General features: G+C 54.1%; 13 protein-coding genes across 14 annotated transcripts; 8 read left to right on the forward strand and 5 right to left on the reverse strand.

The window, feature by feature from the left end:
• Positions 1 to 61: 61 nt before the first annotated feature.
• On the reverse strand, positions 62 to 973 carry KRP23_2456 (uncharacterized protein; the record flags this gene model as incomplete). The annotated part of the gene is made up of 3 exons (XM_067887193.1): positions 62 to 365; positions 433 to 643; positions 715 to 973. 3 exons carry the CDS (start codon positions 971 to 973, stop codon positions 62 to 64), a joined length of 774 nt encoding a protein of 257 aa, XP_067749803.1.
• Positions 974 to 1,214: 241 nt separating this feature from the next.
• KRP23_2457 (Caltractin) lies at positions 1,215 to 1,919 on the forward strand (the record flags this gene model as incomplete). The annotated part of the gene is made up of 3 exons (XM_067887194.1): positions 1,215 to 1,217; positions 1,289 to 1,585; positions 1,662 to 1,919. 3 exons carry the CDS (start codon positions 1,215 to 1,217, stop codon positions 1,917 to 1,919), a joined length of 558 nt encoding a protein of 185 aa, XP_067749804.1.
• Positions 1,920 to 3,138: 1,219 nt separating this feature from the next.
• Positions 3,139 to 3,985, reverse strand: KRP23_2458 (uncharacterized protein; the record flags this gene model as incomplete). Its single annotated transcript, XM_067887195.1, has 6 exons — positions 3,139 to 3,194; positions 3,299 to 3,407; positions 3,472 to 3,555; positions 3,623 to 3,683; positions 3,755 to 3,852; positions 3,914 to 3,985. The coding sequence occupies 6 exons, from the start codon at positions 3,983 to 3,985 to the stop codon at positions 3,139 to 3,141; spliced, it is 480 nt and encodes a 159-aa protein (XP_067749805.1).
• Positions 3,986 to 4,058: 73 nt separating this feature from the next.
• On the forward strand, positions 4,059 to 5,839 carry KRP23_2459 (uncharacterized protein; the record flags this gene model as incomplete). The annotated part of the gene is made up of 10 exons (XM_067887196.1): positions 4,059 to 4,092; positions 4,171 to 4,210; positions 4,275 to 4,353; positions 4,425 to 4,574; positions 4,633 to 4,761; positions 4,820 to 4,849; positions 4,928 to 5,077; positions 5,153 to 5,385; positions 5,448 to 5,516; positions 5,581 to 5,839. 10 exons carry the CDS (start codon positions 4,059 to 4,061, stop codon positions 5,837 to 5,839), a joined length of 1,173 nt encoding a protein of 390 aa, XP_067749806.1.
• A 63-nt stretch (positions 5,840 to 5,902) lies between these two features.
• On the reverse strand, positions 5,903 to 7,478 carry KRP23_2460 (Ankyrin repeat, bromo and BTB domain-containing protein; the record flags this gene model as incomplete). Of its 2 annotated transcripts, none has more annotated exons than XM_067887198.1 (3): positions 5,903 to 5,958; positions 6,040 to 6,244; positions 6,315 to 7,478. In XM_067887198.1, 3 exons carry the CDS (start codon positions 7,476 to 7,478, stop codon positions 5,903 to 5,905), a joined length of 1,425 nt encoding a protein of 474 aa, XP_067749808.1. The 2 variants fall into 2 exon arrangements, with proteins under 2 accessions (XP_067749808.1, XP_067749807.1); XM_067887197.1 differs by having other exon boundaries at positions 6,040 to 6,247.
• Positions 7,479 to 7,875: 397 nt separating this feature from the next.
• KRP23_2461 (CTP synthase) lies at positions 7,876 to 9,618 on the reverse strand (the record flags this gene model as incomplete). Its single annotated transcript, XM_067887201.1, has 1 exon — positions 7,876 to 9,618. The coding sequence occupies one exon, from the start codon at positions 9,616 to 9,618 to the stop codon at positions 7,876 to 7,878; it is 1,743 nt and encodes a 580-aa protein (XP_067749809.1).
• Positions 9,619 to 10,362: 744 nt separating this feature from the next.
• KRP23_2462 (Zinc finger protein CONSTANS-LIKE 4) lies at positions 10,363 to 12,798 on the forward strand (the record flags this gene model as incomplete). The annotated part of the gene is made up of 1 exon (XM_067887202.1): positions 10,363 to 12,798. The coding sequence occupies one exon, from the start codon at positions 10,363 to 10,365 to the stop codon at positions 12,796 to 12,798; it is 2,436 nt and encodes an 811-aa protein (XP_067749810.1).
• Positions 12,799 to 13,144: 346 nt separating this feature from the next.
• On the forward strand, positions 13,145 to 15,250 carry KRP23_2463 (Aspartyl protease family protein 1; the record flags this gene model as incomplete). Its single annotated transcript, XM_067887203.1, has 3 exons — positions 13,145 to 13,347; positions 13,433 to 14,029; positions 14,098 to 15,250. 3 exons carry the CDS (start codon positions 13,145 to 13,147, stop codon positions 15,248 to 15,250), a joined length of 1,953 nt encoding a protein of 650 aa, XP_067749811.1.
• A 596-nt stretch (positions 15,251 to 15,846) lies between these two features.
• Positions 15,847 to 17,169, forward strand: KRP23_2464 (uncharacterized protein; the record flags this gene model as incomplete). Its single annotated transcript, XM_067887204.1, has 1 exon — positions 15,847 to 17,169. One exon carries the CDS (start codon positions 15,847 to 15,849, stop codon positions 17,167 to 17,169), a length of 1,323 nt encoding a protein of 440 aa, XP_067749812.1.
• Positions 17,170 to 17,342: 173 nt separating this feature from the next.
• On the forward strand, positions 17,343 to 19,547 carry KRP23_2465 (Beta-secretase 2; the record flags this gene model as incomplete). Its single annotated transcript, XM_067887205.1, has 5 exons — positions 17,343 to 17,626; positions 17,691 to 17,916; positions 17,986 to 18,724; positions 18,795 to 18,878; positions 18,958 to 19,547. 5 exons carry the CDS (start codon positions 17,343 to 17,345, stop codon positions 19,545 to 19,547), a joined length of 1,923 nt encoding a protein of 640 aa, XP_067749813.1.
• Positions 19,548 to 19,720: 173 nt separating this feature from the next.
• Positions 19,721 to 20,576, forward strand: KRP23_2466 (2-5A-dependent ribonuclease; the record flags this gene model as incomplete). Its single annotated transcript, XM_067887206.1, has 3 exons — positions 19,721 to 19,953; positions 20,037 to 20,131; positions 20,203 to 20,576. 3 exons carry the CDS (start codon positions 19,721 to 19,723, stop codon positions 20,574 to 20,576), a joined length of 702 nt encoding a protein of 233 aa, XP_067749814.1.
• Positions 20,577 to 22,124: 1,548 nt separating this feature from the next.
• On the forward strand, positions 22,125 to 23,699 carry KRP23_2467 (SPX domain-containing protein 1; the record flags this gene model as incomplete). The annotated part of the gene is made up of 4 exons (XM_067887207.1): positions 22,125 to 22,320; positions 22,384 to 22,520; positions 22,619 to 22,735; positions 22,866 to 23,699. The coding sequence occupies 4 exons, from the start codon at positions 22,125 to 22,127 to the stop codon at positions 23,697 to 23,699; spliced, it is 1,284 nt and encodes a 427-aa protein (XP_067749815.1).
• Positions 23,700 to 24,158: 459 nt separating this feature from the next.
• KRP23_2468 (Vesicle-associated membrane protein/synaptobrevin-binding protein) lies at positions 24,159 to 25,322 on the reverse strand (the record flags this gene model as incomplete). Its single annotated transcript, XM_067887208.1, has 3 exons — positions 24,159 to 24,224; positions 24,289 to 24,510; positions 24,585 to 25,322. The coding sequence occupies 3 exons, from the start codon at positions 25,320 to 25,322 to the stop codon at positions 24,159 to 24,161; spliced, it is 1,026 nt and encodes a 341-aa protein (XP_067749816.1).
• Between the last annotated feature and the right edge of the window lie 271 nt (positions 25,323 to 25,593).

A 25,593-nucleotide genomic window follows, 5' to 3' on the forward strand; every position in this document is an offset into this window, starting at 1 on the left:
TGGAATTGATTTAGTTTCCAGATTTCATTGCCCTCGTCGACTGGATAAGTTCATCGCACTCTTATTCATGGACGTGGAAAGAGGCAGCGATCTCGAGCATGCTCGTCGTGTCCAGCGTTTGTCCGTGCACAGGGCCGATCGCACTGAGCACTGCAGCCTTGGCAACGGCACCTACAGGGATAGCAGCTTTCATTTCCTCACCAACGAACGGCACATAGCCCAGCGCTGTTGAAACTGCGCCCAGGTCGCGTGCCAGCGTCGAAAGAGGAGCCCCGGCAAGTTGCAGCGGAATCCCTTGACCCTTCTTCGTGCGGCGCCATCCATAGATGAAACCCGGACGCAGCGACACACCAGTGTTTGGGAATCTGACAGTGCACGAAAAATTGTCAGCAACAGAATAAACCCAATAGATGCCGTCAGTTCACGTCTCACCTCGCGTGCACAGCAGCTTCGGCTCTCTCCTTTCCATTGTAGTAGCCATGCATCGGCAGCCACGGCGGGAAATACGAGCCCACGCGCGAGTTAGACACAAACACGAATCTCTCCGCGCCTGCTTTCTGCGCCGCTCTCGCCGCCAGAATCGTCGCGTCTCCACACATTTTCTCCATCAGTTCGTTGCTGCCGAACGCGCCTACAGTGGAGACTACACAACAACAACAGCAACCATGCGTCGTCAATACAAAAGACGTCGAGTCTGTGGAGAGCTGCACGTACTGACGCCCGTGACGCCCTCCACGGCCTTGGCCAGCTGCTTCTCATCGAACACGTCGCCCTCGTGCCAGTCCACCTGGTCGATCCACGGCACGTCCTGCCACTGCGGCTTGCCCGACGGGTTAAGGCTGCGCACCTCGATGCCCTTTTGCACGGCGCGCTGCAAGATGTTGCTGCCCACGAAGCCATTGCCGCCCACGACGAGCAGCCGGTGCTCGCTCTTGTCGTAGGCCTTGAGCGTGTGCATGGTGCTCTGTCGCATACGCTTCGCTGCTGCCGATAGCATCGCGCTGAAAGGTCGTAGGAAGTGAGTGCGTGCTGGTCAATTGAAGAGTGTGACGGCAGGAAGGAAGTTGTCTGACCCACGAACCGGAATAGAAAACCGGGTTCTGTAATTTACGAAAGAGGTTCGGTCATTAAAGTAGAACCTCCACGTTGAAGTGTGCACCCGAAAGGTCGCCATTGGTTTGCAACGGACACTTTCAATTCTGCTCGCTGGAGAAATGGTACGTTCGTCTAGCGTCATGCTTGACGTGACGACGTACATTTGACGGACTGATGTTGTGCTTCGTGGTAGTCGAATACCATGTCCGCGTCGGCTTTTGCGCGGTCTCGCGCTGCGCTGCGCCGCAAGCCCAAGCCGGTAAAGAAGGTGCTGGACGAAGAAGACCTAGAGGAGATCAAGGAGGCGTTCCATCTCTTCGACACGGACGGCAGTGGCTCTATCGACGTGCGTGAGCTCAAGGCTGCAATGCGGGCACTGGGGTTCCAGGTGAAGAAGGCAGAGATCCGGCAGATGATTGCAGACATCGACAAGGACGAGTCTGGAACGATTAACCAGGACGAGTTCATCGAGATGATGACCGGGAAAATGGTTCGTTGCAATGACTATGAGGGGAGAATCGGCTCGATGTATTAAGGTTTACTGTCTTCTTGGTGTCCTCTGACAGAACTCGAGAGACTCGCGTGAGGAGATCATGAAGATTTTCCAGCTCTTCGACGACGACAACACGGGCAAGATCTCCTTCCGCAACTTGAAGCGCGTGTGCGCCGAACTAGGAGAATCGCTGACGGACGAAGAAATGCAAGAAATGATCGACGAAGCCGACCGCGATGGAGACGGGCTCATTAACGAGGAGGAATTCTTCCGCGTCATGAAGAAGCGCAGCGGCAATCCGCTGGACGATCTGGACAGTGACGATGAGTAAGCGTGTTTGTCTGTCCGATTCAACTACGCAATACACTTTTGAGGTCGTTCCCGGCCGTCGCTATTAAACTAGAGCACTTTGGTCTATTAGTGATTCTGTTGCTGCCACTCCGCCGGCAGGCACGGAGCGCAGAGCCGTCTGGACACGGACATCTGGTATACTAGCCAACCTCTTCTCCAGTTTTACTGATTGCAGTATTTCCTGCACGCTTCGCTTGACAACCTTCGTATTAGCCAAGGGCGCAACAGAAGCTGCTGGCATTACTTTTACTATCCCGTTTGCGTGAGTTGCTGGACGCAGGTCAAATATGCTCCAACGAATTCGTACGGTGGAGCCTGTGGACTCTGACTTTTGCCCCAATCGGCTTGTGATGATAGTCGATATCGGAGATTCGTCAGTGCAGATTTCTCGGTCATGGGATCGATCTGCATTCCAGTCTTGGTCGGTGTCACTGTCACCGATGCCAAGAAAAAGTTCCTCCATGTGATCACGAATGGAAGTAATCGGTTTCCGGATAGGCACATCAAAGTCGTAAAATCCGGAGGATCCTTGCAATTCGATCTCCCCATGGCCCTCTGTGTGCTTTCGGCGCCACCAATCCAGTGAATACACGCTCAAATAAAGGATTGGAGCGGGAATAATGTTGCCGAAATCAGCATCTCTAGCTGCCTGGGACGAAGTTTCTGCTGCTAAAAGCGATTTCTCAACATCGATGAGTTTTAAGTCGAAGTGTTCAAGCCATCCAAACGCTGCCGAAGAAGACCCACATTCAGTGTATGGGGATTGTTGAGGCAACGATAGCGGCGTCCTACCCCGTTTGCAGTCGAAATTTCCAGGTTGCAATTTCCAATCGAGATGACCCATGCCGTGAGGTAGTACAAGTTTATACTCCACAAAGACCGGATTCATCGTTTGTGGATTATCAACAGTCACCACTTCAAGTGATAACATTAACTTGCGTTTCGTATTTCCAGAGCCACCAGGTCTTGCTTCGACAAGTTTGGGGGGGTTATCCAGTTGTTGCCAGCGAGAAACCTCAGTTGTATCACGTTTTTCTTCTTGCAAGCGGATCTCTCGTGCAAGACGTTGGTCCTCAGCGGAGGCAAATGGTAGTAGGTCATTTGTGTTGTCTAGCACGTATTCATAGAGGGAGCCCGACGGAGTTGACACGTGAAACGTGGTGAGCTTGGGGCCCTTTACGAACAAGTCTGGATCGCTTTCAGGGTCGACGATTGGCGCTGAAAATCCTGGTGTCGCACAAAACAATCCGCTTTCCTTGTAAAACCGGAACGAACAAAGCACGCGTTCCACCTCCTCGATAAGAGCAACAATGTGCATCGCGCGAAATTTATCTTCACGGTTTGCTCGGAGCCACGCACGATGCTGGTTTGATGTCCATGAAGATTCATTTCGTCTGTCTCGCGGTCGTCGAGTGAGATCTGGTGGAATGAGGTGCGTTGTTGTGTTCATCGATGTGCTTGGTCGCTCCTTTGAATGGTACATCCCATTGTTGAGTCCGCAGCAAGTAAAAACATAAAGTTATAGCGCCCACCTCTTTTGGAACGTAGTCGTCGACATCGACATATGTCGATAAAATATCGGCGTTGGCAATCTTGGGTAAGTTTCTATCTCCGCGCTGCATTTTTTTCAAAGAAAATCTATCTGTATGTTGCATCGTTTATTCTTTGCAACATTGTACACACCTTTCGATTCGACAACTGAATCCCCCTTGCCTCCAGACTCTCCTGCTCTCGCTTCGTTTCACTTGTACAATGCAATAGGAACTGCTCTCAGTTGCATTGCTATTGTTGCTGACAGTACAACCATCCACGCACCTCATGCTAAGCTTTTTTTCCTGCCACCGGAAGCAATATTTCCATGTCCTGCCCACGGGAACCGAGTCTCCACTTGAATCACTCCCGAACCCGGAGATCTGTCACTTCGCCAGTTAGCCTGTGAGCGTCTCCCTTTCAGCGCTACTTTCGCTTACCGACCTTGCGTATTGTCACGCTAATGCGTAGGTTCTCCATAGGATCGCGCACATGATAGTACTGTGTCATTGGCATGCTGGTCTACCCACGAATGAACGTCGCGACCTTTTGCAGATTTTGTGTGCGTCTTTTCAAGATTGCAGTCGCAATGAATGCGTCAGACGCAGAAGAGAGAGACTATGGTATGTTGAGAGTATGTTTACTTCTCGTTGCATTCTAACAGAATTGCTCACCATGTCGGTCCATGGCACGCTTTCAAGCTTATCCTTCACCTCCCATGCCCACTCTCCATGTCGACAAGTAAACCATTTCAAGAATTATTGTAGGCGACAACAAAAAGCTAACATGTTTCTGTTTTCTACAGGGGTAAATATGGAGATTATAGATTTGTAGATGATGAAGAGGAATCCGACTGGCTTGACCTTAGTGTTGTTGATGTCGAGGTGATCACACGCTTTTCCCTTCAGAGGTATGGCGTTTGAATAGAGAAAATAACACCACACACTGTGGGCAGGCCGAAGCAGAGTCCATGCGGCAGGAGAGCAAAGACCGATTGCGTGTCAAGTCGAACGAGTTAAAACGATTCCACGACAAAATCTGCGTGCGCGTGACAGCGCGAGAGCGACAAAATCGCCTTGAAGCCCAGAAAACGCAGAAATGTTTGGTGCGTGGCTCCAAGCCTTTTTGAGGAAGTGCTGCTTCGAGCTTACATCGCCGAGTAGGATGCAAAGTGTGCAAAATTGTTTTCGACGACAGAGTCGACGCAGCAAACTGAAAGCACAGCAGCGGTGCGAATTTCGACCCGTCCATACTTTCAGGAGTTGAAGGAGCAGAAGAGGGCCGTACTAAAGGTTTGTCTACGTTGTTCACACTGATTCAATTCGCTCGTCTTACACTTGTTTCGACCAGAGCTGCCCTTTAGGCCATCAAATCGAAAAGGTAACATGTTGCATTTTAGGTTCTACCTTGCCTTCTGATGAATATAACACGTGAATGTATCTCTCTATGTGCGGTTAGAGCTTTCGCTTAGATGCCCAAATTCGTGACGAACTCCTTCAATCGACTCAGATTGCACGCTCAGTGGTTCTTAGCAACGATTTTGCTGAGAACACAGAGAGTGAAACCGAGAACAAACCAACTGAATCTCCGACTCTGCTGCCTGAGCAGGTAAGTGTAGCGTTCACCATTCGGCTTCGGGTAAGTCGATCTAAAATTGTTGCTAACATTTCTTGACTACACTAGCGCGTCGCTCTGTATGCTTTGGTGCGGCGACAGTACATGGAGATGAATCGAGCCAAAGCTCAGAGCAACGTTTGGCAAGGAGCTTCCCAGTCTCCCAGCACTACCAAAGCCAAGTCCCCGATCTCAAATTCCTCCGTTGCAGCAGCTGTGAGTGGTAGCAGGGCTCGTCGAGCTAGCAAGGCGGGAGACGAAAGCGGTGGAAATCGATGGACCACCTCCGCGGGTGTCGAAGTGTGCGTGGGAAGTGTCCTTCTCTTTGGTATGGTCCGTTTGGAGCTAACGTTGTCGTGGCCAGTGTTGATATATCGTCGGGATGTGAGGCACGAGCACATCGTCAGACTACCACATCGTCGACTCCGTGGAGGTAAGACACATTTACTGCCATGCACCTTGGAATTGCTCGTAGTCATTCACTGCAATTTCACAAGGAAAAAAACGAAGAGTGCAACGAGATCAGCAGCGACAAAAGATCACGAGCGCTATGTTCGTGCACTTCAAGCGCAACTTGGGACCCCAGCTCTTTGCTCGTGTGGTAAGGATGGACAAAATTCAATCTCGTCGCCACACTTGTGCGCAAACAATTGTGCACTATACAAGCAACCCAAGAAGCGGGAGAAACTTCTCGTAAGCGTCTACAAGCAGCAACAGCAGGATACGTCTGCAGCTGCTACCTCGCCAATGCGGTAGCGGGATACAATCATTGCTGGGTTTCCATCGATGCAAATCATTCAATTCACTTTGTTTCTCATTCTACACCGTCATGATGACCTCGCCGTCTTCATCGTGCGTCTCCTTCTCTTCATTGCCTGTAAAGATACCGTTCCACACCGTACTCCAAATGTCAGGACCATGCTTTTCGACGTATCGATTGAATGTTTCTTGCTCACGTTGAGCCTTCGATGTCCAGGCATCTAACTTCAGTGCTTGAGCTCGGGGTTCTTGTGAGTTCTCGTCCTCTTCATCAAACTGTGTATCGAGCTGGTGTAAATCCAGCGCATTCGTGTTGCTGTTGGAGCTATTCGGAGGGGCCCCAGCGACGCTGCTAGCCGTACCATCACTAGTATGAGAGAGAATGTCGTGGTCAGTCTCAAGCTGCTACATAAAAGAAGTAGTCGTAAGAACACCACTTTCAGCCAACTAACGCCAGCAACAATCTTCTTACCTGTTTGGTGGCACTGGATGTTTGTCGGATCTGCTCCTTCAAGCTTTCGAGTTGCTGCTGTTGGTCCTTGATGTAGTCGTTCGCATCCTCAATCTGCCTCTGGGCAATAGCCTTCTCATCGCGCAGCTTGCGCACATAGTCCAGCATCACACGCTCTTCTCCGAGCATTTGAATTTCCTGTGATTCTTGCACGAGAACTTCAATAGTCTTCTTCAACTGATTTACCAGGAGATCCTTTTCTTCGAGCTGAAGCAACAGTTTGCTGTTCTGCGCTTCATGTGGGCAGGCCCCAGAACGCTCACCACCAACCGTCATCAATCTGCACGACACATCATCACTGCTGCTTGCATCCTTATCTCCTTCCTTTGAAGCCTCCCTCTGCGTTTCCCTGGGCTCGCTGACCTCACTCTTCCCTCCTAGCCCTTGAGAGAACAATTCTATCACCTCCGCCATCGTAGCCAGCTCCAACGCCGTCTTGTCCTTACTGACCCCCTTCTCACCCCGTACACTTATATCAGCATGATGCAGTAGCAGCAGCTTGGTGCACTCCACCTGGTTCGCATGACACGCCAAGTGCAGTGGCGTCGCTCCTTCCCCGTTGCGAGCATCCACGAGCTTCTGCTTCTGAACGTCTTCTCTCTCCAGCAGGTCCCTCATCACCTCCACTGCTTGGCACGACGCCGCCCAATGCAGCAGCGATCCTCCCGTGGCTGTATCCGTCACGCCGACATCCACGCCAGCCGTCAGTAACTGTGTGACGCTCTGCACGTCGTTGGCCGCGACCTGCTGGATCAGGAACTGGTGGAACACCAGCAGCAAATCATGCGACTTCAGTTGCTGCGCCAGCGCGTACGCCGACCGATTTTCGCCCTCTAACGTGTATTTTCCTTCCTGTTGCTTGCTCTGATGGTGCGGGGGGAAGCCAGCGGCCAGCAGAACCCGCAGCGCGTCCTTCTTGCTGCTCGCTACGGCCACGTGCAGCGGCGAGCGCCCCGTCACGGGATCCACCACGTCTCCAAGCGACAGGCGTCCGCGACCGTGGTCCGCCAGTGCCTTGATGACGTCGGAGCGGCCGTATTCCGCCGCCAGGAAGAAGCCATCCACCGCCTCCTGCAGCTCTTCAGACATTTTCGGAAATGCCACGTTGAGTGCCACTCGAAGCATTCTGATTCGCCGAAAATGAGCAAATTCAGATGTAGCCATTTGGACCAAGTGCGTCAGCACGATGTGGCCGAAGCATTAGTGCTGGGCTCGCTGGCGTTCATGCGGACAATCAGACGGTTGAGTTGGAATAAATATATGTCTATTGGTCTAACGCTAGTTCTACCTGACCGTGGGCTGGTCACGGAACCCCACCGAGAGAGCTTCGCCCCGTTTTCCTTCGACGAAGAAAAACAAAGGCAAAGACATCGGAGTGGAGGGGTCCAAATCAATATTTTAGCCTATTCACACGCAAACCTGCTGCGAGAGAGGCATCGTCGTTGCGTCCTGCCGCGCCACTTGTCCACCTGCTCTGCGTCGCAGCAATTTCCACCGCCTCTAGCTCGAATCGCCCGAGCACTTACAGCTCCTGCTCCTTGGCCTCCACGTCCTTCATGAACTGGGCGAGCTGACCGGTGGCAGCGAGAATGAGGCCGTGGAACGGCGGCGACGGGTCGCTCGGGTGCGACTTGAACTCCGGATGGTATTGCGTGGCGAAGTAGAACGGGTGCACGTCGCGGTCGAGCTCCACGACCTGCATGCGCTCGCCCTTCTCGTCCGTGCCGACGAAGTTGAGACCAGCCTCACGAATGGCGGGCACAAGCTCCGGGTTCACCTCGTAACGATGACGGTGACGCTCCAGGATCGGCTTGTCCTTACCGTACAGGTAAGACACCAGCGAGCGCTTCGCCGGGTCCTCCTTTTCGTGCACAATCGTGCGGCGTTCACCGCAGCGCATAGTGCCACCCATGACCTCCGGGTTGATCTCAGGCATGAAAATAACCACCTTGTGTTCAGCATCGGCGTCAAACTCCTCGCTGTTAGCCTCCTTCCAGCCGATCACGTTGCGCGCAAACTCGATCACAACAACCTGCATGCCCAGGCAGACACCCAGGTACGGAATCCGGTTCTCGCGAGCGTACTTGGCCGTGAGCACTTTGCCGTCCACACCACGGTCACCGAAACCGCCAGGCACGACAATACCGTCCACGCTGCGCAGCTTGCGCCAGGCCTCCTCGTAGGCCTTGGGGTCGTTCTCACGCATGTCCACCTCCAGGTCGCTGGCCTCGATCCACTCGATCTCTAGGTCACGGTTGCACTTCATGGTGGCGTGCTTGAGCGCCTTGATGACACTCAGGTACGAGTCCTGCAGACCCGTGTACTTGCCCACGAGCGCGATCTTGCACACCTGCTCGAACGAATCGACGCGGTGGGCCATGGCTGACCAGGCCTCAAGGTCCGGCTCGCAGAAGCGGTCCATCAGCTGCAGTTTGGACATGAGAATGCTAGCAGCTCCCTGCTTGGACAGCAGCAGAGGCACGTGGTAAATGTTGCTCACGTCGTGCACCGACAGCACGTGGTTGGCCGGCACCTGGCAGAACATGCCGATCTTGGCTTTGGTGCCCGGTTCCAATTCGGTGCTGCTGCGGCAGATGATGACGTCGGGGGACAGTCCGGCGCTGCGCAGCTCCTTAATGGCGTGCTGTGTGGGCTTGGTCTTCTGCTCACCCACGGAGCCGAGCACGGGGACAAGAGACACGTGCACGAGGCAAAAGTTCTCGGGGCCCACGCGGAACTGGAACTGACGCAGAGCCTCGAGGAACACCATGCTCTCAATGTCGCCGACCGTGCCACCGACCTCAATGAGGCACACATCGGCGGCCTCGTCGTCCACAGCGGCAGCCTCGCCGGCGTGCTTGCCGTCCACGCCGATCTGGGCCACGCGCTCGATCCAGTCCTGGATGGCGTCCGTGACGTGGGGGACCACCTGCACCGTTTTACCCAGATAGTCACCGCGTCGCTCCTTCTCGAGCACATGCGTGTAGACTTTGCCCGTGGTGATGTTGTGGTCGCGCGTGAGCGTGATGCCCAGGAAGCGCTCGTAGTTGCCCAGGTCCAAGTCGCCCTCGCCGCCGTCGTTGAGCACAAACACCTCGCCGTGCTCGAACGGGGACATGGTGCCGGCATCGCAGTTGAGGTACGGGTCGATCTTGATGGACGTGACGCGCAGCCCCAGCGACTTGAGCACGACGCCGATGCTGCTGATGGTGATGCCCTTGCCCAGGCCGCTCACGGTGCCGCCGGTCACTGCCAGGTACTTCATGGTGGGATGTATGGGTAGACAAAGCAAATGGCCGAATGGCTGCGCACGCCTTTTTGACTCGAAGAGCTACGGGTTCCAAAATTACGGCCCATTTCCGTATTTGACTTGGGTTTGTATTGAAAACGGGCCGTAAAGGAAACCCGCTTGGTCGCGAGAGAGAACGGCCATTTGAATTGGTTGGACGGCTGGAGGTGGCGGGAACTGAGTGTCCCATTGGCGCGCTTTCGATTTGAGTTGGTGCCGATGACTGGGAGCGACCAGATCTGCAATATGGTCCTTTGCAGCACGGAATTGATGCTGCGACGTGAGTTTTTGGTTGTCCTTGGGCTGCTGCAGCAATCTCGAACGACCGCGACCGTTTTGTCAACGGATTGCTGCGGCGAGGACCTATTGCTTGCAGCTGGAGCTTATGGTGCCTGTCGCTTTGCATTGCATTGCTCTTAGCGATGTTGCCGCTGTGTCCGCTTTAAAGCAAATATGAGCGTAGTGCAGTCGGTTTAAGACTACGTTACTAGTAGCACACTGCGAAGGCGTGGCGCTTCATGGACTATGGTCCACTGCTCTATCGGGGTGACTGCGATTGGGCCGCACGGCAAAATTGCAAGTGAAGGAAGATACACCACCCCAGCTCCCAGCTCGTGAGCTCAATCCAATATTGTACTCACGCAATTCACGAAAGGACATCCGAAACGACGGCATCTAAAACGCACCGACGATCATCTCCTTGGCTGAACTCTGGTACCAATGGTAGTGAACGAGGCCGACGAGGCGAAGGCAAGTGCCTCGCTTGCGCGACTGCGGCTGTTCTTGTCGTCGCATTCCCCGAATGGACCAGGCGAGGCTGCTCGGCCTGCATCACCCGAGCGTCCAGTGGAGGGGGCTCAAAAAGATGAAGGCTCCGACGACGCTAGCTCGCAAGTCACCTCGTCAGCAGCACCGCCAGGCGAATACTCTGAATGGGGCGTCGAAACGGGGTCACATCCTGAAGTTTTAGTGGATGACGAAGAAGACGAAGCTGGGCAGACAACCATTCCTGCCGCAGGAGCAGTGGCAAGTGTGACGCCGATGAGCCAGTCTTCCAAGGAATTTGCACGCGTGAGGTACTTGCTGCAGTGCTCGTTGCCGGGGTATCGTGTGCACGAGGGCGTTGTTATCTGGGATATGCGCAATCCGTCTCTGGTGGCACAGTATGAGCAGCACACGGCAGGATTGCTAGAGCTCGAGTCGTGGGTCGCCGTAAACGACCTTGGCACTGACATGGGTGACGTCCACAGCTACGGCTTCACATCGCTCGATGCCAACCAATCGGGGATGAAGTTCACCACAGGAAACCTTCAGCTCAGTGCTCCACCTCCTCCGGAGCCTCCAGCAGAGGCAAAGAAGCCATCAAGTACGCGGCAGCTCGTGCTCTGCAAGATTGCGGTTGGACGATCTCTTGTTATTCATGAAGAGGAAGAGGCCAAAGCACGCCTTCCACCTGGTTACCACAGCTACTATTTGCACCGTGATGAAGGCTCCAGCTCGAATGAGCAGGAGCAGGAGCGTGATCTCCAGTCTGCACTGCTGGATCGCGGTTACTACCACGAGTACATCTTGAACAACACACTTCAGGTCTTGCCCCAGTACCTCGTGCGATTCACCTTCTCCGCAGCCGATGCACATGGTCCAGCCGTGGGATCATGTGCATTATGTGAGCAGCACCCCGCTGTTGTTGTCTGCCGTAATTGCGAGGCACAGATCTGTGCTCATTGCGACCAAGAAGTCCACTCGGCAAACAAGTTGGTACGTCGACACAAGCGTACGCCTCTGCGCAGTAAATCAAAAGCTTTAGCAAGCGGAGGTGCTAGACGCGGCAGACGTCGAAGCTCAACGCCATCTCTTGCTACTGCCATTGCGGAAGTAGGCGTGGAAAGTCTCGTGAACCCGCCAAGCAGCGCGGAGCCGACGGAGGCTCACATCAACGAGATCGTTGTAAAGCAAATGGAAGAAGGTCTCCTGGCTGATGATACACAGACACCAACGTGCCGCAGTCACCGTGGCAAGAAAGTGGAGTTTTATTGTCCCGTGTGCCAGGTTCCTGTGTGCGTGAGCTGCAAAATGATTGGAGACCACTCGATTGGAGAGAAAGGTTCGCATCGCCTGCTGACTGTTGCAGATGCGTACGAGAGCTGTCTACGGGAGTCATTGCGTCCTGATCCACTGATCACATCCCGCAAGACTGTGATCGAGAACAAGCTACAGTTTCTGACCAGGGTTCAACGGGCCGTGCAAGACAACAAGACGCACGTCGCAGCCGCAATCAAGGAGCAGTCTGCACGTGCTCTCCGCAACCTGGATGAAGCGGTATCAGTTAAAACGCGCGTGTTGTCTGGCGAAGCGCTCGAGTTTGAACGACAATTACAGCAAATCGACTGGGTGGATGAAAGCCTGGAGGATCACCGAACGCTGCTTCCAGCCGTGGAGTTCCTCTCTGCCTGGAGCCAACACAAACTTCTCCGTGCGGAACAGCGTGACTTCCCTCCGTTTGCGCACGGGTCGAACAATAGTGCTGAGCAAGTCAAAGCAGATTTACAACTTGCAGGTGAACTTCGCGTCATGTCTGCAGAGCAGCTAGCCACTCCACACCACCGCCTTTCATTTGTGTCGGGGGATGCCGACCTTGCTACGGGTGAAGGCGACATTTCAAGCAGCAGCAATCAGGGGGGCCATCCCGACGGTTCGCAAGTGGAATTAAAAGCTGCCGCCCTACTGGCACAGCATCGTCGACCGGGTGAGAATGACCTCCGCAAGCGTTTGCTCAGTATGAAAGCCTCGCTGCCAACTGAGCCCAACACGGGTGTCTTCATGGAGTCCCGGCGCGTCGTGTCTCCGAAATGCCAGCAGCTGCTGGACGAAATCCGTCATGATATTCTTGTTCAGAACAACGCCAAGAAGGACCCAATCACTGCTGCATCACCTCGCGGTGCTTGGTCACCTCACTCTCGCTTTGGCATCCCCCTCGTGGGCCTGGCAAGTCGAATGGCTGACTCCACAACCACGTTGCGGGCGTTCTCGGTGCAGCCAAACGCCAAGAAAGCGTTCGACGACGGCAATGAGCTGCTCTCTCCTGGCCAACGCCAACGCCGTGACACCAGCGCGTGGTCGACGCTACTGCGCCACGAAATGGCGCTCACGGACTAAGAGAGTCAGCACTTGAAAGATACTTTTTCCGGCTCTTTCGTGCGGTGCTGCGGGACCCAAACTAATTCTAAATCAAACACAAAGTACGATTTGGGATCGTTTCACATTTACGATTGGGTCGTCGTTTCAGCGAAAATAGGGGAGCACAAGACGTTGAGGAGGAAACTGCCACGTGCGCTCGCTCTCCCATCGGCGACCCTCTTCCTCACACTGTGTGGTTAGTACCGGTACTCACTGCCCAGCACCCATCCATCACGTAGCCCAGTTCGATAGGGAGATCCCCAGCGTCCAACCACCGCCTACGACGCAGAATTGACACAGGGGGCTCAACACTCAGAGACTCAAGATGGTGCACGTGTACGCAGGATTCCCGGTGTTGCTGGCTGCCATTTCGACGATAACTACTCTGGCGGAGGCTGCACAATCCGCTGGCATGACCATGGAGCTGCACCGCCTGCCGCAGCACGAGATTCACCCCGAGAGATACGCGAGGCGTCTGAACATCGAAGAAGACGCGCCGGAGCTCGTGCCGCTGCATTTGGGACTTGGGTACGTTGATCCTGCCTTGTGCAGCGTTGCTACAGTGTTGGGTGATGGATGGGGGGGGTCTAATGAAGCCGTGTGCTTGATCCAGAACGCACTACACATGGGTATATGCTGGTACCCCGCCTCAGAGAGCGTCGGTGATCGCGGACACAGGCAGTGGACTCATGGCCTTCCCGTGCTCGGGGTGCGACGGATGTGGCAGCCACACGGACCAACCTTTCATGGCAGACAATTCGTCCACGTTGGTGCATGTGACGTGCTCTCAGCAGTCGTTCTTTCAGTGTAAGGAGTGCAAGCAGACATCGGACACGTGCGGCATCTCTCAGTCGTACATGGAGGGAAGCAGCTGGAAGGCCTCTGTGGTCGAGGATGTCGTGTACTTGGGAGGAGAAACGAGCTTCCAGGATGAGGAGATGCGCAACCGCTACGGCACGCATTTCCAGTTCGGATGTCAGAGCTCGGAAACGGGGTTGTTCGTCACTCAGGTGGCGGATGGCATCATGGGATTGTCCAACGCGGATAACCATATTGTTGCGAAGCTCCATCGCGAGAACAAAATTCCCAGCAACTTGTTTTCGCTCTGCTTCACTGATCAAGGCGGAACCATGTCGGTTGGACAAGCGAACACAAATGCACACCGAGGTGAAATTTCCTACGCGAAAGTAATCTCTGACCGATCTGCCAGGTACAATTGGCTTGCTTGCTCCGCTGTGGAGTTTTTTATTAATGGTTTACTCGTTCCATGTGTTATAGCCATTTCTACAATGTTCACATGAAGGACATTCGCATCGGGGGCAAGTCTATTAACGCCAAGGAAGAGGCATACACGCGAGGCCACTATATTGTGGACAGCGGAACTACTGATTCGTACCTCCCCCGCGCTTTGAAGACCGAGTTTCTGCAGATGTTTAAGGAAGTCGCGGGCCGTGATTACCAGGTGGGCACATCGTGCCATGGTTTCACGAACGAGGATATGGCGTCACTACCCACGATCCAGCTTGTGATGGAAGCGTATGGAGATGAGAATGCTGAAGTTGTCCTGGATGTGCCGCCTGAGCAGTACCTCCTCAACGCAAACGGTGCCTTCTGTGGAAGTATTTACCTCTCAGAGAACTCTGGTGGTGTCATTGGCGCCAATCTCATGATGAACCGTGATGTGATCTTTGACCTTGGCAACCAGCGAGTGGGTTTTGTGGACGCAGACTGTGCCTACCAAAGCAATTCCTCGACAACAGCTTCCCCGTCCATCAGCAACGATTCAACGAGTAGCATTGATGGTGAAACGAACAACGTTGTCCCTATTGTTACCAATGCTGCAACAGTCCCTTCAGCTACGGAAGCAACGGTAGAATCATCCCCGAAGCCCACTTCCGCTGCAGCTGCCTCGGAACCAACTGTTACGGCTGCATCGACTCCAGAAGCGACGGTAGCAAATATCTCCACTCTGGACCTTGCTTCTAGTACGGCGGATTTGAATATTCAGCCATTGTCGGAAGAAGGAACGGCAAAGACTCAGTCGTCGTCGTCAGGTGTTGCCGCAGACCCGAAAGCGAAGGAAAAATCGTCAGGTGGCGCCCACCCAATGGTGCTCACGATCGTGGGTGCAGTTCTAGTGGTTGGTTTTCTACTGATGATGCTGATCTCGGTCAGCCGGCGGAGACAAAAGACAGGCAAGGACCAGCTCTGGAGCCGCGTGAAAGGCAGCGAGGAGGATGAGGATGACGACGACGAGGAAGAGTTTGGGATGGTTCGCAATGACAAGAAGGGCTCCGCGAAACACCAGCGGCTTGACGCAGACGATGATGATGATGACCAAAGCAGCAGCGATGAGGAGGATGAGGTCTTCGACCGCAAATCACTGCAAGAGGAGACGAAAGTCGACAACCGCACGTTGGAGCGGCTTTGAGTGGCACAGACCGAAACCTCTATTTCACGAATGCCCAGAAAATAAACATGCCAGAGACGGCATCAATGATTCCTACTGGGCGTCTGCTAGACGATGCAGGAATCGTGGACATGAGCTCGGATCAATCGCCAGTGCATTAGTTAGCGTTGAATGTCCACACCAGCATTTAAGTTTGCAACGAACGAATACCTGGTTCATGTTCCTTTCCTTTCCTCGCCAGAAGAGGATGAGTTTCAAAGGAATTCGTCTACAGGCCGATCGATGTTCATTTGTAGAATGAATAGCACGGAGGCAGTACCCCTATCAAACTAGCAGATACAGTAGCTGCATTGGCTGGACAACGAGTGACCCCGCTCCTACAGAGCCGACAACCGCGGTGGTTATAGATATCGTTGCCTCAAAGCATGTAGGGTCGACTGGAGCAGTCTCCTGACCCTTCACGTGAAAGATTCGTCGCCTGTTGGTTTGGGTCGCCACAGAACAGATATGTTTCTGGTCAATTGCTTAATGCCATTTGTGCTCGTAGCAGCAGAAGAGCAGTCGCGCCACTACTTGGAACAGGAAGAAGAATTGTTCGCCCACTAGCAGGTCTCGGCATGAGGCGATACCTTGGGTTGGTGGTGGTAGCGGCTCTGTTGGTCGTGAAGGCTTCGGCAGCAGTCAATTTTGTCGCTGACATTGAGATATATGCAGGTGACCATGGCAGGACAGATGCAGAGCATCACGAAGGCAAGAGAAGGCAGCTTCGAGCGGCGATTCTTGCGCGAAACGAAACGGCAACCACTCAAACTACGACAACAGGTCACGAGCTTGGTGAAAGGGGTGGTGCGCTAGTACTTGATGCTGACGAAGCTTCCAAGCATCCAAAGTCGCCCAGCAGGAAGCCACCAGCACCAACACCAAAACCTGGAAAGCAGCAGCTACAAGGTCGAGAGACGGATAAAGTTGCTGAAGGCGGCATCGAGACAGAGTCGGCTGTTCAGGCCGAGGATGAGTATGTGCGGTGGGATCAAGACGACTGTCATCCCTGTGAAGTGCCGACCCTACCAGCAACACTTGCTCCGGTTTACCCTCATGACCACGAAGAGATCCTCCCAGCAGTGACCGAAGCATACACTTCCTGGGAAGACCTTCAAGCCAAGGTGGAGGCCTATCCTCCGCCAAACAGCGATAACAATCAGGATGAGAAGGAAGATGAAGACGAGGAGAAGATCGGACTGTACTGTACAAAACTTTCCGACGAGGATGGAGACTGGTACGATTGTGATCAAGAATCCGAGGATTTTCAAAACGCCACAGCTGAACGTGACACAGAGTCTTATACTCCTGAAGGTGAGCCCACACCAGCCCCAACAGAACCAGGTGCGGTCACACCAGCCCCAACACAGCCAGCAACCACACCAGCCCCAACGCAGCCAGGTGAACCTACCGCTGCTTCGAAACCCGAGCCGACGCCAGCAGCAACCATCACCACGAATTCAGACACTTCGACAGGATCGACCGAGGGAACCGGAGGAGTTACTACGACTGGAGGAGCTACGACGACGTCAGGAGGGACAACGACGAGCGGGGGTGCTGCGACGAGCGATGGGGCAACGACCGGAACGACCACAGGAGGAACGGACACGGGAGGTACGACAGATACCAACACTGGCACGTCCGACACCGACACCACCGCCAATACTTCCGGGGCCACTACCTCCGCTGCTAAAACGACTACGACTAGCGGAGGCAGGGCTACTCTAGGCGGAGGCGGCATCGCAGGAATCATCATTGGTTGCGCTGTGTTCGTGGCTGTTGTCGTTGGAGCAGTGCTTTTCAGACAGAAGTCGCTCGCTCGCCAGCGCGAGGAGAATCTGTTCACTGACCTCAGCGGCGCCGGCGGTGGTGGCTTGGAGACGGACTACGCAGCCATGTGAGTCAGGTATCAGAGAGAGAGAGACGAGCAGCTACGTGGTGACGAGCAGTTGAAAAGAATAAAGTTTTCATTGAAAACGCCGACAGTTGCCGTTGAAGTGCAAATTATAGCCTATTTCATTGGCTATAAATAGATCCGCTATAACTGCCGAAGCCCTCACTCGGGTTATTGACGATGACGTCTCGAAGCGGAGCTGCTGGCGCTCGGTGGCGAGCGTCTCTGGCAGTCTTTGCAGCAGTAGCGTACACTCAAATGACATCTCTTGCCGCCGGCAAACAGAGTTTCCTGAAAATTCAGCTGCACAAGCAGCAGCAGCCGAGTGCAGACCTGGCCTATCGATTGGCGACGCAGCAGGAGCGAGCGCGGAGGCGAGCACAGGAGGAGACTGGGAACGCGGACGGAGACTTTACACTGGGGACATTAGCTCTGAGTGAAGCTCCATTGGGTGTAGGCTTAGGGTGAGTACGAACAGGTTGCGAGAGTAGTGGCTTCTCAACTGATTTTTGCTTTTGTGCACTGTAGTACTCACTATGCTGAAATTTACTTGGGGATTCCAGCGCAACGAGCGTCTGTGATTGTGGACACGGGTAGCCACTTGACGGCGTTGCCGTGCAGCACTTGTGACGGCTGCGGGACGCACACGGACCCTCTTTTTGATGTGTCCAAGTCGACGACGGCCAAGTATCTGGGATGCCATGATTTTGATTCTTGTCGGTCGTGTGAGCAAAACCGCTGCTATATCTCCCAGGTATTGATGCGCCTTCTTCTTGAATTGGTTTCTGGACTGCTTCTTATGTTGTGTTTGTCATTTGAACAGAGTTATATGGAGGGTAGCATGTGGCAGGCCGTCATGGTGGACGAGTTGGTGTGGGTCGGAGGATTCTCCTCAAAAGATGACGAGGTGGAGGGAGTACTGAAGACGTTCGGGTTTCGATTCCCAGTGGGCTGCCAGACTAAAGAGACTGGTCTCTTCATCACTCAGAAGGAGAACGGCATCATGGGTCTTGGTCGCCATCGCTCGACTGTCATGTCCTACATGCTGAGCGCTGGACGTATCACGCAGAACCTCTTTACATTGTGCTTTGCGGGAGATGGTGGCGAACTTGTTTTTGGAGGAGTGGATTACAGCCATCACACAAGCAATGTCGGCTACACTCCGCTGCTGGATGACAAGTCAGCGTATTATCCCGTCCACGTGAAGGACATCCGGCTAAATGGAGTGTCGCTTGGTATTGACGCCGGGACGATCAATTCAGGCAGAGGCATAATTGTGGACAGCGGTACAACCGACACTTTTTTCGACGCAAAAGGACAGCGCAGTTTCCTGAATGCGTTCAAAAATGCAGCCGGGGGTCGCGCGTACAACGAGAAAAGTATGAAGCTTACCACCGATGAGTTAGCATCCCTTCCAACAATTTCCATTATACTGTCTGGAATGAAGGGGGATGGTACCGATGACATTCAGCTGGATGTTCCAGCCTCACAGTATCTCACACCATCCGACGACGACGGATCGTACTATGGCAATTTTCACTTTTCGGAACGCAGTGGTGGCGGTAAGATTATGTCTCCTTTTCTTGTGTGTGCAATTGCAACAAAACTAACAATTTTTTTTCGCCAAACCAGTTCTCGGCGCGAGTACCATGGTTGGTTTCGACGTGATCTTTGATGCGGAGAACAAGCGTGTTGGCTTTGCTGAGTCTGATTGTGGTACGTCACTGGGTTTGTTGCTCGATGCCGAAACGTACTACGTAGTCCTAAGTCCATGTGATATTTTGACGGTTCACAGGAAAAGGTTATAGTAACAATAGCAGCGCAACACCGATCGCATCAGATAATACTGAACAGCAAACATCCGAAAGTGCCGCACCAATCACCGCAGATACGACTGAACCGCAACTCTTAGTGAATTCTTCCGCCGCCAGCTCCAGCAACAATTCGTTTGCTGAATCAAACGCAACAGCAACAGCTTTGGCCAACACAGTAGGCAGTCCCGAAGTCGCGGCTAGCTCAACCACTGGAGTGGCGACGAAGAGGTCAAGCCCCGCTTTTGGTGCCTTTGTCGCAGAAGTCATTCTGATCTCGCTAGTGGGCGTCGCGCTTGCCGTCATGGTGTGGACGAAGTGGCGCACGCGCGCCTGGTCTCGAATCCCTGACGCGGCAGAAACCTCGCGTGCATATATGCAGACAATTGTGGACATTATCGACAACGACAGTCCGTCGCCGGCGTCTCCACCAGGAAGTCCGCTCTCTCCACGATCCCGAGCCGCAAGGAAAGGACCGTCCCCGAAATTTACAATCGGCTCGAGCGAAGAAGGAGACAGGGATGAGCTCCGCGAAGAAGAGGAAGGTGCCGAGATCTGCTTTCCAAGGTCGTAGTACACATGGAACGCGGTCCAATCTTCACTAGTAAAAGCAACAGAATAGCGCCCTTCTCAACTGTAGCCATCTATTTACAGTTGGTCCGACGGCATTTTAATGATTTTAGTGATTGGTCCGACTGCTTTTTAGCGATTTTAGTGGCACCTCGGCTTAGTGACACAGCGGTGTAAATGGCGGACGGCGCGCTCGACTGCCGCCTCAAGCAGCGCGCGTTCCTGGACGCAGCGACGGATGGAGATCTCATCGTAGTCGACGCGTGGCTCTCGACTGGAGCAAGAGGTGACGTTAACGTGACGATGGGCGAAGGCTGGACGGCGTTGCTCTACGCCGTGGCGCACAGTCGCATTGGAGTCGTGCGGCGGCTCCTACAGGAGGAAAGCATTGACCTGAACGCCACCTCCACGTAATTCCTCAGCCATCCTGACACTATCACAATCGCGAGACTGAAAATAATATGATGGTGTGTTGTGGTATCTGTGAGCTTAGGACGGGGTCGTCGGCATTGACGCTTGCGATGGCCCGCAAGAACAACACGTTGGTTGCGCTTCTGCTGAGTAACGGGGCTTCACGCGCAACGCTACGTAAGGACAATTGTTGCAAATAGCGCGCTGGGATGAGGTGCTGAGTTTTTCTTTTGAACTGGTGATGGCAGCGAACGCACTTTGGCAGGAGATGGCATCTTGGATTCGCGCTGATGTGAGGCTGATGCTGTCCCCCGACTGGGCTGTGGTGTGGAGTCCGGCATTGCATCGGCACTTCCCACCGGCAGAGCGCGAAAAGTGCCGCCTCGTGGTGTACGCGAACACGTTGGCGCTGCGGCGACGAGAGCGACAAGCGCCTGGCAGCGCTGGACTGGCATCCTCGTCGTCGATTGCTAGCTGGAAGGAGAAGGCGATGCTGCAATTGGGGTGGATGTTTGCAGCCTTCATGGGCTCATTCGTTACAGATGAACAGCTTGTTCGGTGGCGATACCTGTCGCCGCCGCTGGTCGACCACATCATTGAATACGCCGTCTACCTCTGGTGAAATTATCGAGGCGTTGTGGCTGGGCCTGCTGCATGGACAGCGCTGCAAAACTGAGATTTGAGCCGGGGTTTACTTGCTCTACCCTACCAAGTCTATGAAGCTGCCGTCGTGAGAATCTCACGTTGAGAATTGAGTCTTTTCGTAGAGATCGCCGTCTGCGGACGTGGAGGTTCCCGCGCGGCAAAAGCGTAGCGATAATACTAGCGTTCTCGCTGCATCAAAGGCCAGACGCGTTCCCAATCCTTCAGGAAGGAAGATCCACTCTGCTGAGCTTCAGCAGCAGTGTGCCGAGGCGCCCAAGATTCACCAAAGGCTGGCGAGCCCGTCAGGTACATCGACAAAATCCTGACACAACGGTGCGCACGAACAAGCAGCACCGCCGCATACAGCCCGCGACCACTGCAGTGTCTGCAGTAAAAAGCTCGACTAGCGCTACGACCACTAACTAAATGCACACTGGCGTTGCAATAAATGCAGCACTTGGCGCCGAGGGCAACTTGGCCCTGTTGAAGTGGGCAGCAGAAGGTGCGTGTCTGACACGGTGTCACGCTTGCGCAAAATCGACTGGCCCTCGTGCACCTGCACTTTGGTGGCACTGCGTGCCGCACAGCGCTGGATCTACATGAACAACTCGCTCCGCAGACTTCACACTTTGCATCGATACATCGAAGATCGACGCCATGGAAGTCGATGATGGCCGTTCGTTTGGCTGGACGTCGTGCGTCGAGCGGATTTCCAAGCAAGCAAGACGCTCAAATCTCGTCGCGTGCCTTTGGCCCACATAACCAAGGCAAGCGAGATGAGTCAAAAATATACCGGTATACCGGTGATATCCAACATCGGATCCTTCGATTGTCGCGCATCTTGCACAAGAACAATGGAGACATCGACCGAGTACATGCAGTGGAGCGTGGCGCAGGTATGTCGGCGGCGAAGGCATGCATTCTCGCACTCCGCCGCGTGCCTCCGAAATCGGTGCGAACTGGCTGTCCGTGTCGCACCGCCAAACTTGGTCTTCGATTTGAACTTGAACATGCCGTTTGGCAGTGCGTCCATCATTCCAGTCTCACCTACAAACGTCAAGACTCGTCGACGATATCCTCCGTAAAATCATACGGCTAACAATATGCTATATCACAGGTGGTATGCCGTAGTACAGTCCTTTTAGCATTCTCGCTCTGTCGCTGTGTGGACGACCGCTTTGGCTTTGCAGCACACAAGACAATAACCGATCGGCTCCGCGTAGCCATACATAGCAGCTTTTGCGACTAGCGCCCACAGGTAAGTCTGCACGATGTGCTTGCGTGAGAAGTGGCGAAGCGACGGAGGGAGAGCGCAATGTCCGCGTTGGAGATTCGGGCTCTTCCTCCCGCTGCGGGCGACGGAAAAGATTCGACCAGGTGGTTTCTCCTCGTTTCTGCATCGAATCTCGCCGCCAGTTGCCAGCTCCGCCGCGCTCTGCAGAAGAGCAAAATCTGCCCGCTGACTGGTTATCAGTTGCTTTGTCTGCTCAGACCGCGATTGCGTTTTAGGAGTGAAGAGGTCGAAATGAAGTTCGGCAAAGTGTTGCAGCAGTCGACGCAGATGTCGCCGTCGGCCTGGGAGCCCTTTTGGGCCGACTATAAGCTGCTCAAGAAGATCATCAAGGACTGCGCGCAGATCAAGAAGGAGGAGAAGCTGCAGGGCGACAAGCTCGTGAAAATCAAGATCAAACCGTCCGCCAAGGAGGACAACGACAGCATCCGTGAGTGCCGCGCGGAGGTCGTTTTGATGGACAGGTTCTTATTGGTTCTGATTGCTGGAGCAGGCCAGTCGCAGGATGAAATGAACTTCTTCCGGACGCTGCGTGTGGAGATCAAGAAGATTGCCGATTTCTTCATCAAGGAGCAGGCCAAACACACGAGTCAGGTGGCAGCCATTGACGCCAGTTTCCAGCAGCTCAAGGTATTTGAAAAGAGAAATGCTGTTGATGGGGCTGGAATTCTTTTTTGATAAACATTAGCGTGGAGGTCTAACTGTCAATTTCGCGGTATGTCGTCCAGACGAACCCAGAATCCGAGGAAGCCAAAACAGCGCTGATGAAAAACTGCGTGGCGCTGTACAAGGAGCTGCTGCTGCTGGAAAACTTCGCCGTGATGAACTTCTGCGGCATTTCCAAGGTCGGATCCTAACTATATTGACCGCTGCGTCGAGTCAGGCGGTTCGTCCCCCTGGCAGCGTTTCCGTCTGCCTGATGTTGTTGAAGCAACTTGACTCACGTCTGGTTGCCTACTGCGTTGTGCCATTCAGATCTTGAAAAAGCACGACAAGTGGACGGGATATGCTACACGCAACAAATTCATGCACACGATCCTGATGAAGCAGCCCTTCGCAACGTATGAGCCGCTGCTGCAAATGATCGACCGCCTTGAGCACATTTTCATGCAGGCAACGGGTTCAAGTATCGAACAGCACGATGCGCAAAAGTCGTCCTCTCGACGCAGTGGTGGTGGCGGTAGTTCGTCCTCCTCACCTTCGGGGGAGGCACCCGGCAGCTCAGGCCCCACCTCAGGCGGCGGTGATGTCGGTGATGACACGTCTTCTGGTAACAATAACTCATCAAGCCATTCGCCAAGTCACACTCCACCCGGCGCAAGTGGCAGCCGCCATGACGGACGCAGGTATAGAAGCTCAGTGGATGAAGCTTCACCACGGTCAGAAGATTCAGTCACACTCGTACGAGTAAACGCCCTTCGCGACGATGTACGACAACTTCGGAAGATTGAGAGCGCGTATGACGGCGATGGAGAGTACGAGGACAATCCGGATGACTCAAATTTCCCTGACGATGATGCTGAGGTGCCGCCACTGCGCTTTGCCGGTCGTCCCCAGGAAGAAAAGCCCATCCTGCCTCCAGTGCTAGTGCGTGTTGCCCCTGCCGGTACCCAATCGGACAGCGATGCAGCTGCAATTGCGATGCTTTCTATGAAAGACAGCGCTGGTTTGCACGCGTCTGGAATCAGCAGCGACGGCGGTGACAGTGCCGCGGAAAGTTGCCGCACTCGGAATGCTAAGCGCAAGGCCTGCGCGCCGCTAGACATGGAAGGCAAGCGCAAAATGAGCGTCACAGCAATTCTCAACTAGCCACACATCAGCACAACCCGACTTTATAGCAGCAACACTGCCGATGTCAATCCGTCAGATCTAGACATTCAAGAAGAGGGCGTTGTACGAGTAACTTGTAGTCCATCTGCCGCTATCAAATGCACCATCAAGTTCACTGCAAGTCTCGTTTCCACGAATACTTTTGACAGTTTGACCATGAACCAAGAGGCCCGAAGGGTTCCTGTCCGGAATCGGTCTACTTACTACGTAGTACTCTTCCTACTATATGATTCTCGTCTACTTCAAGTAACCAAGATTGTTGCACTACCGGCCTACTTCCACACATGTGAACACGAGTCAGCGTCTTCACGCAGCTCGACAGAAAGCTCTATTGCTTCAATTTCCTTTTTTTTCAAGCGTGCTGTTGCCTCCCTCGTTCATCAGCAACACCTTCTGTCTCTGCCTAACTCCAGCGTACGTACGTAGCACGCAAGTTGCCTAGTAGTAGCGCCCAACTAAAAAGAAAATGATCGCGCACACCAGCAGGTGCAAGGGTCCAAAAGCCTGTCACAGCAAAACCTGTCAGTTGCCAGCATAGCCTATCGTATCAACATGAGCCAAGACGTACCCCTTGTTCCTTGGGACCCTTTCCCGTAATCGCCTGCGAGTCCTCCGTACCAGAAGCTCCGTTTCCGTTGTTCTTCCGATGACGCAGAGTCGATGACTCCTCTGAAAGCTTCTTCACGCGCTGTGCATCCGTGCTCGCCTTCTGCAGCAGCTGCCGCGTCTTGTCCAGATCGCTCATCAACACGTCGCGCTGAGCCGTAAGCTGCACTGTGAACGCCACCAACTGAGCACCATCAAGCACACAACGCACCTCCATTAGCCCCACTCGTCACCACAGTACCTCAACCCTGCACCTACCTCGTCGTATTTCTTCCGAAGTGCCGCAACTTCTTGGATCGCTTCCTTGCCTCCTTCCCTGTTCTCCGCCACTTTCGGCGCCTGCGGCTTGTCGTCCTGCAGCAATGCCGACGACAGTTGCGCGGGCGTGGCCACCTCGTCCCCGACCTCGTCGCTCTGTCTACTCTGGTATCTCATGTCCGACGTGGTCGCTGTCTTGGCCGGCGAGGCGCTGGCCGACGGCGCTCGCTGTGGACTCGGCGGCGACGGCGGACGGCCCAACTCTTCGCTGTCCTGCACGAAGCGGCAGCGCAATTTCTTGTTGGACAGCGCGCGCTTGTCCGTGCGCGCCCACATGTTGGTGAGCTCGTCCGCCATCTCCTTGGTGGACTTGGTCTTGACCAGCTCGTAGAAGCTGTCGTCCACGTAGATGCTCTGCACGAGGAACTTGTCGTTGGCCAGTTGGCGTTCGGCCGGGTCCAGTCGCAGCAGCTCGTCACAGTCTTTCTGCTGCAGGATCACCATGACGGAGGCCGAGCCGTTGGGCCCCAGCAGTCCCTGGTTGGGCCGCACCAGGTACCGCAGCGGCCGCGTCGTCTTGACCTTGAAGGCGATCTGCCGGTCGTCCGCCACGTTGCGGATCGTCAATACCGCCTGGGGCGCCGTCTGCGGCTGCAGATGGAAGGACAGCGAGTCCGCCGGCTCTAGAATCACGCTCGAGTTGGGCGCGAGCGCCACGTCCACGCCGCTGCTCGCCATCGCTGCTTCGGTTACGAGGCTGCGATGCAGATGTCGTGTATTGTTCTCAGTTCCCCCTCGGTACACAAACCAAACACAAATGATACACATTGCATACACAAAAAGGTAATCAAATTTTGTGGATGTAGTAAAACTTGTGTACCCATGAGCCACAGTGAAGTGACAACGATGCATTAGCGTGCACATGAATGCTGGACATGAACGTTGCTACACAGCAAGAGCAAAAATCGAATCTCGCTGGCAGCCTCTTCTCATCGCGTATTGGTATATA

This window comes from Phytophthora ramorum (assembly GCF_020800215.1).
Source record: "Phytophthora ramorum isolate Pr-102 chromosome Unknown Phyram_PR-102_s0002, whole genome shotgun sequence".
In the NCBI taxonomy this organism is placed as follows: Eukaryota; Oomycota; class Peronosporomycetes; order Peronosporales; family Peronosporaceae; genus Phytophthora; species Phytophthora ramorum.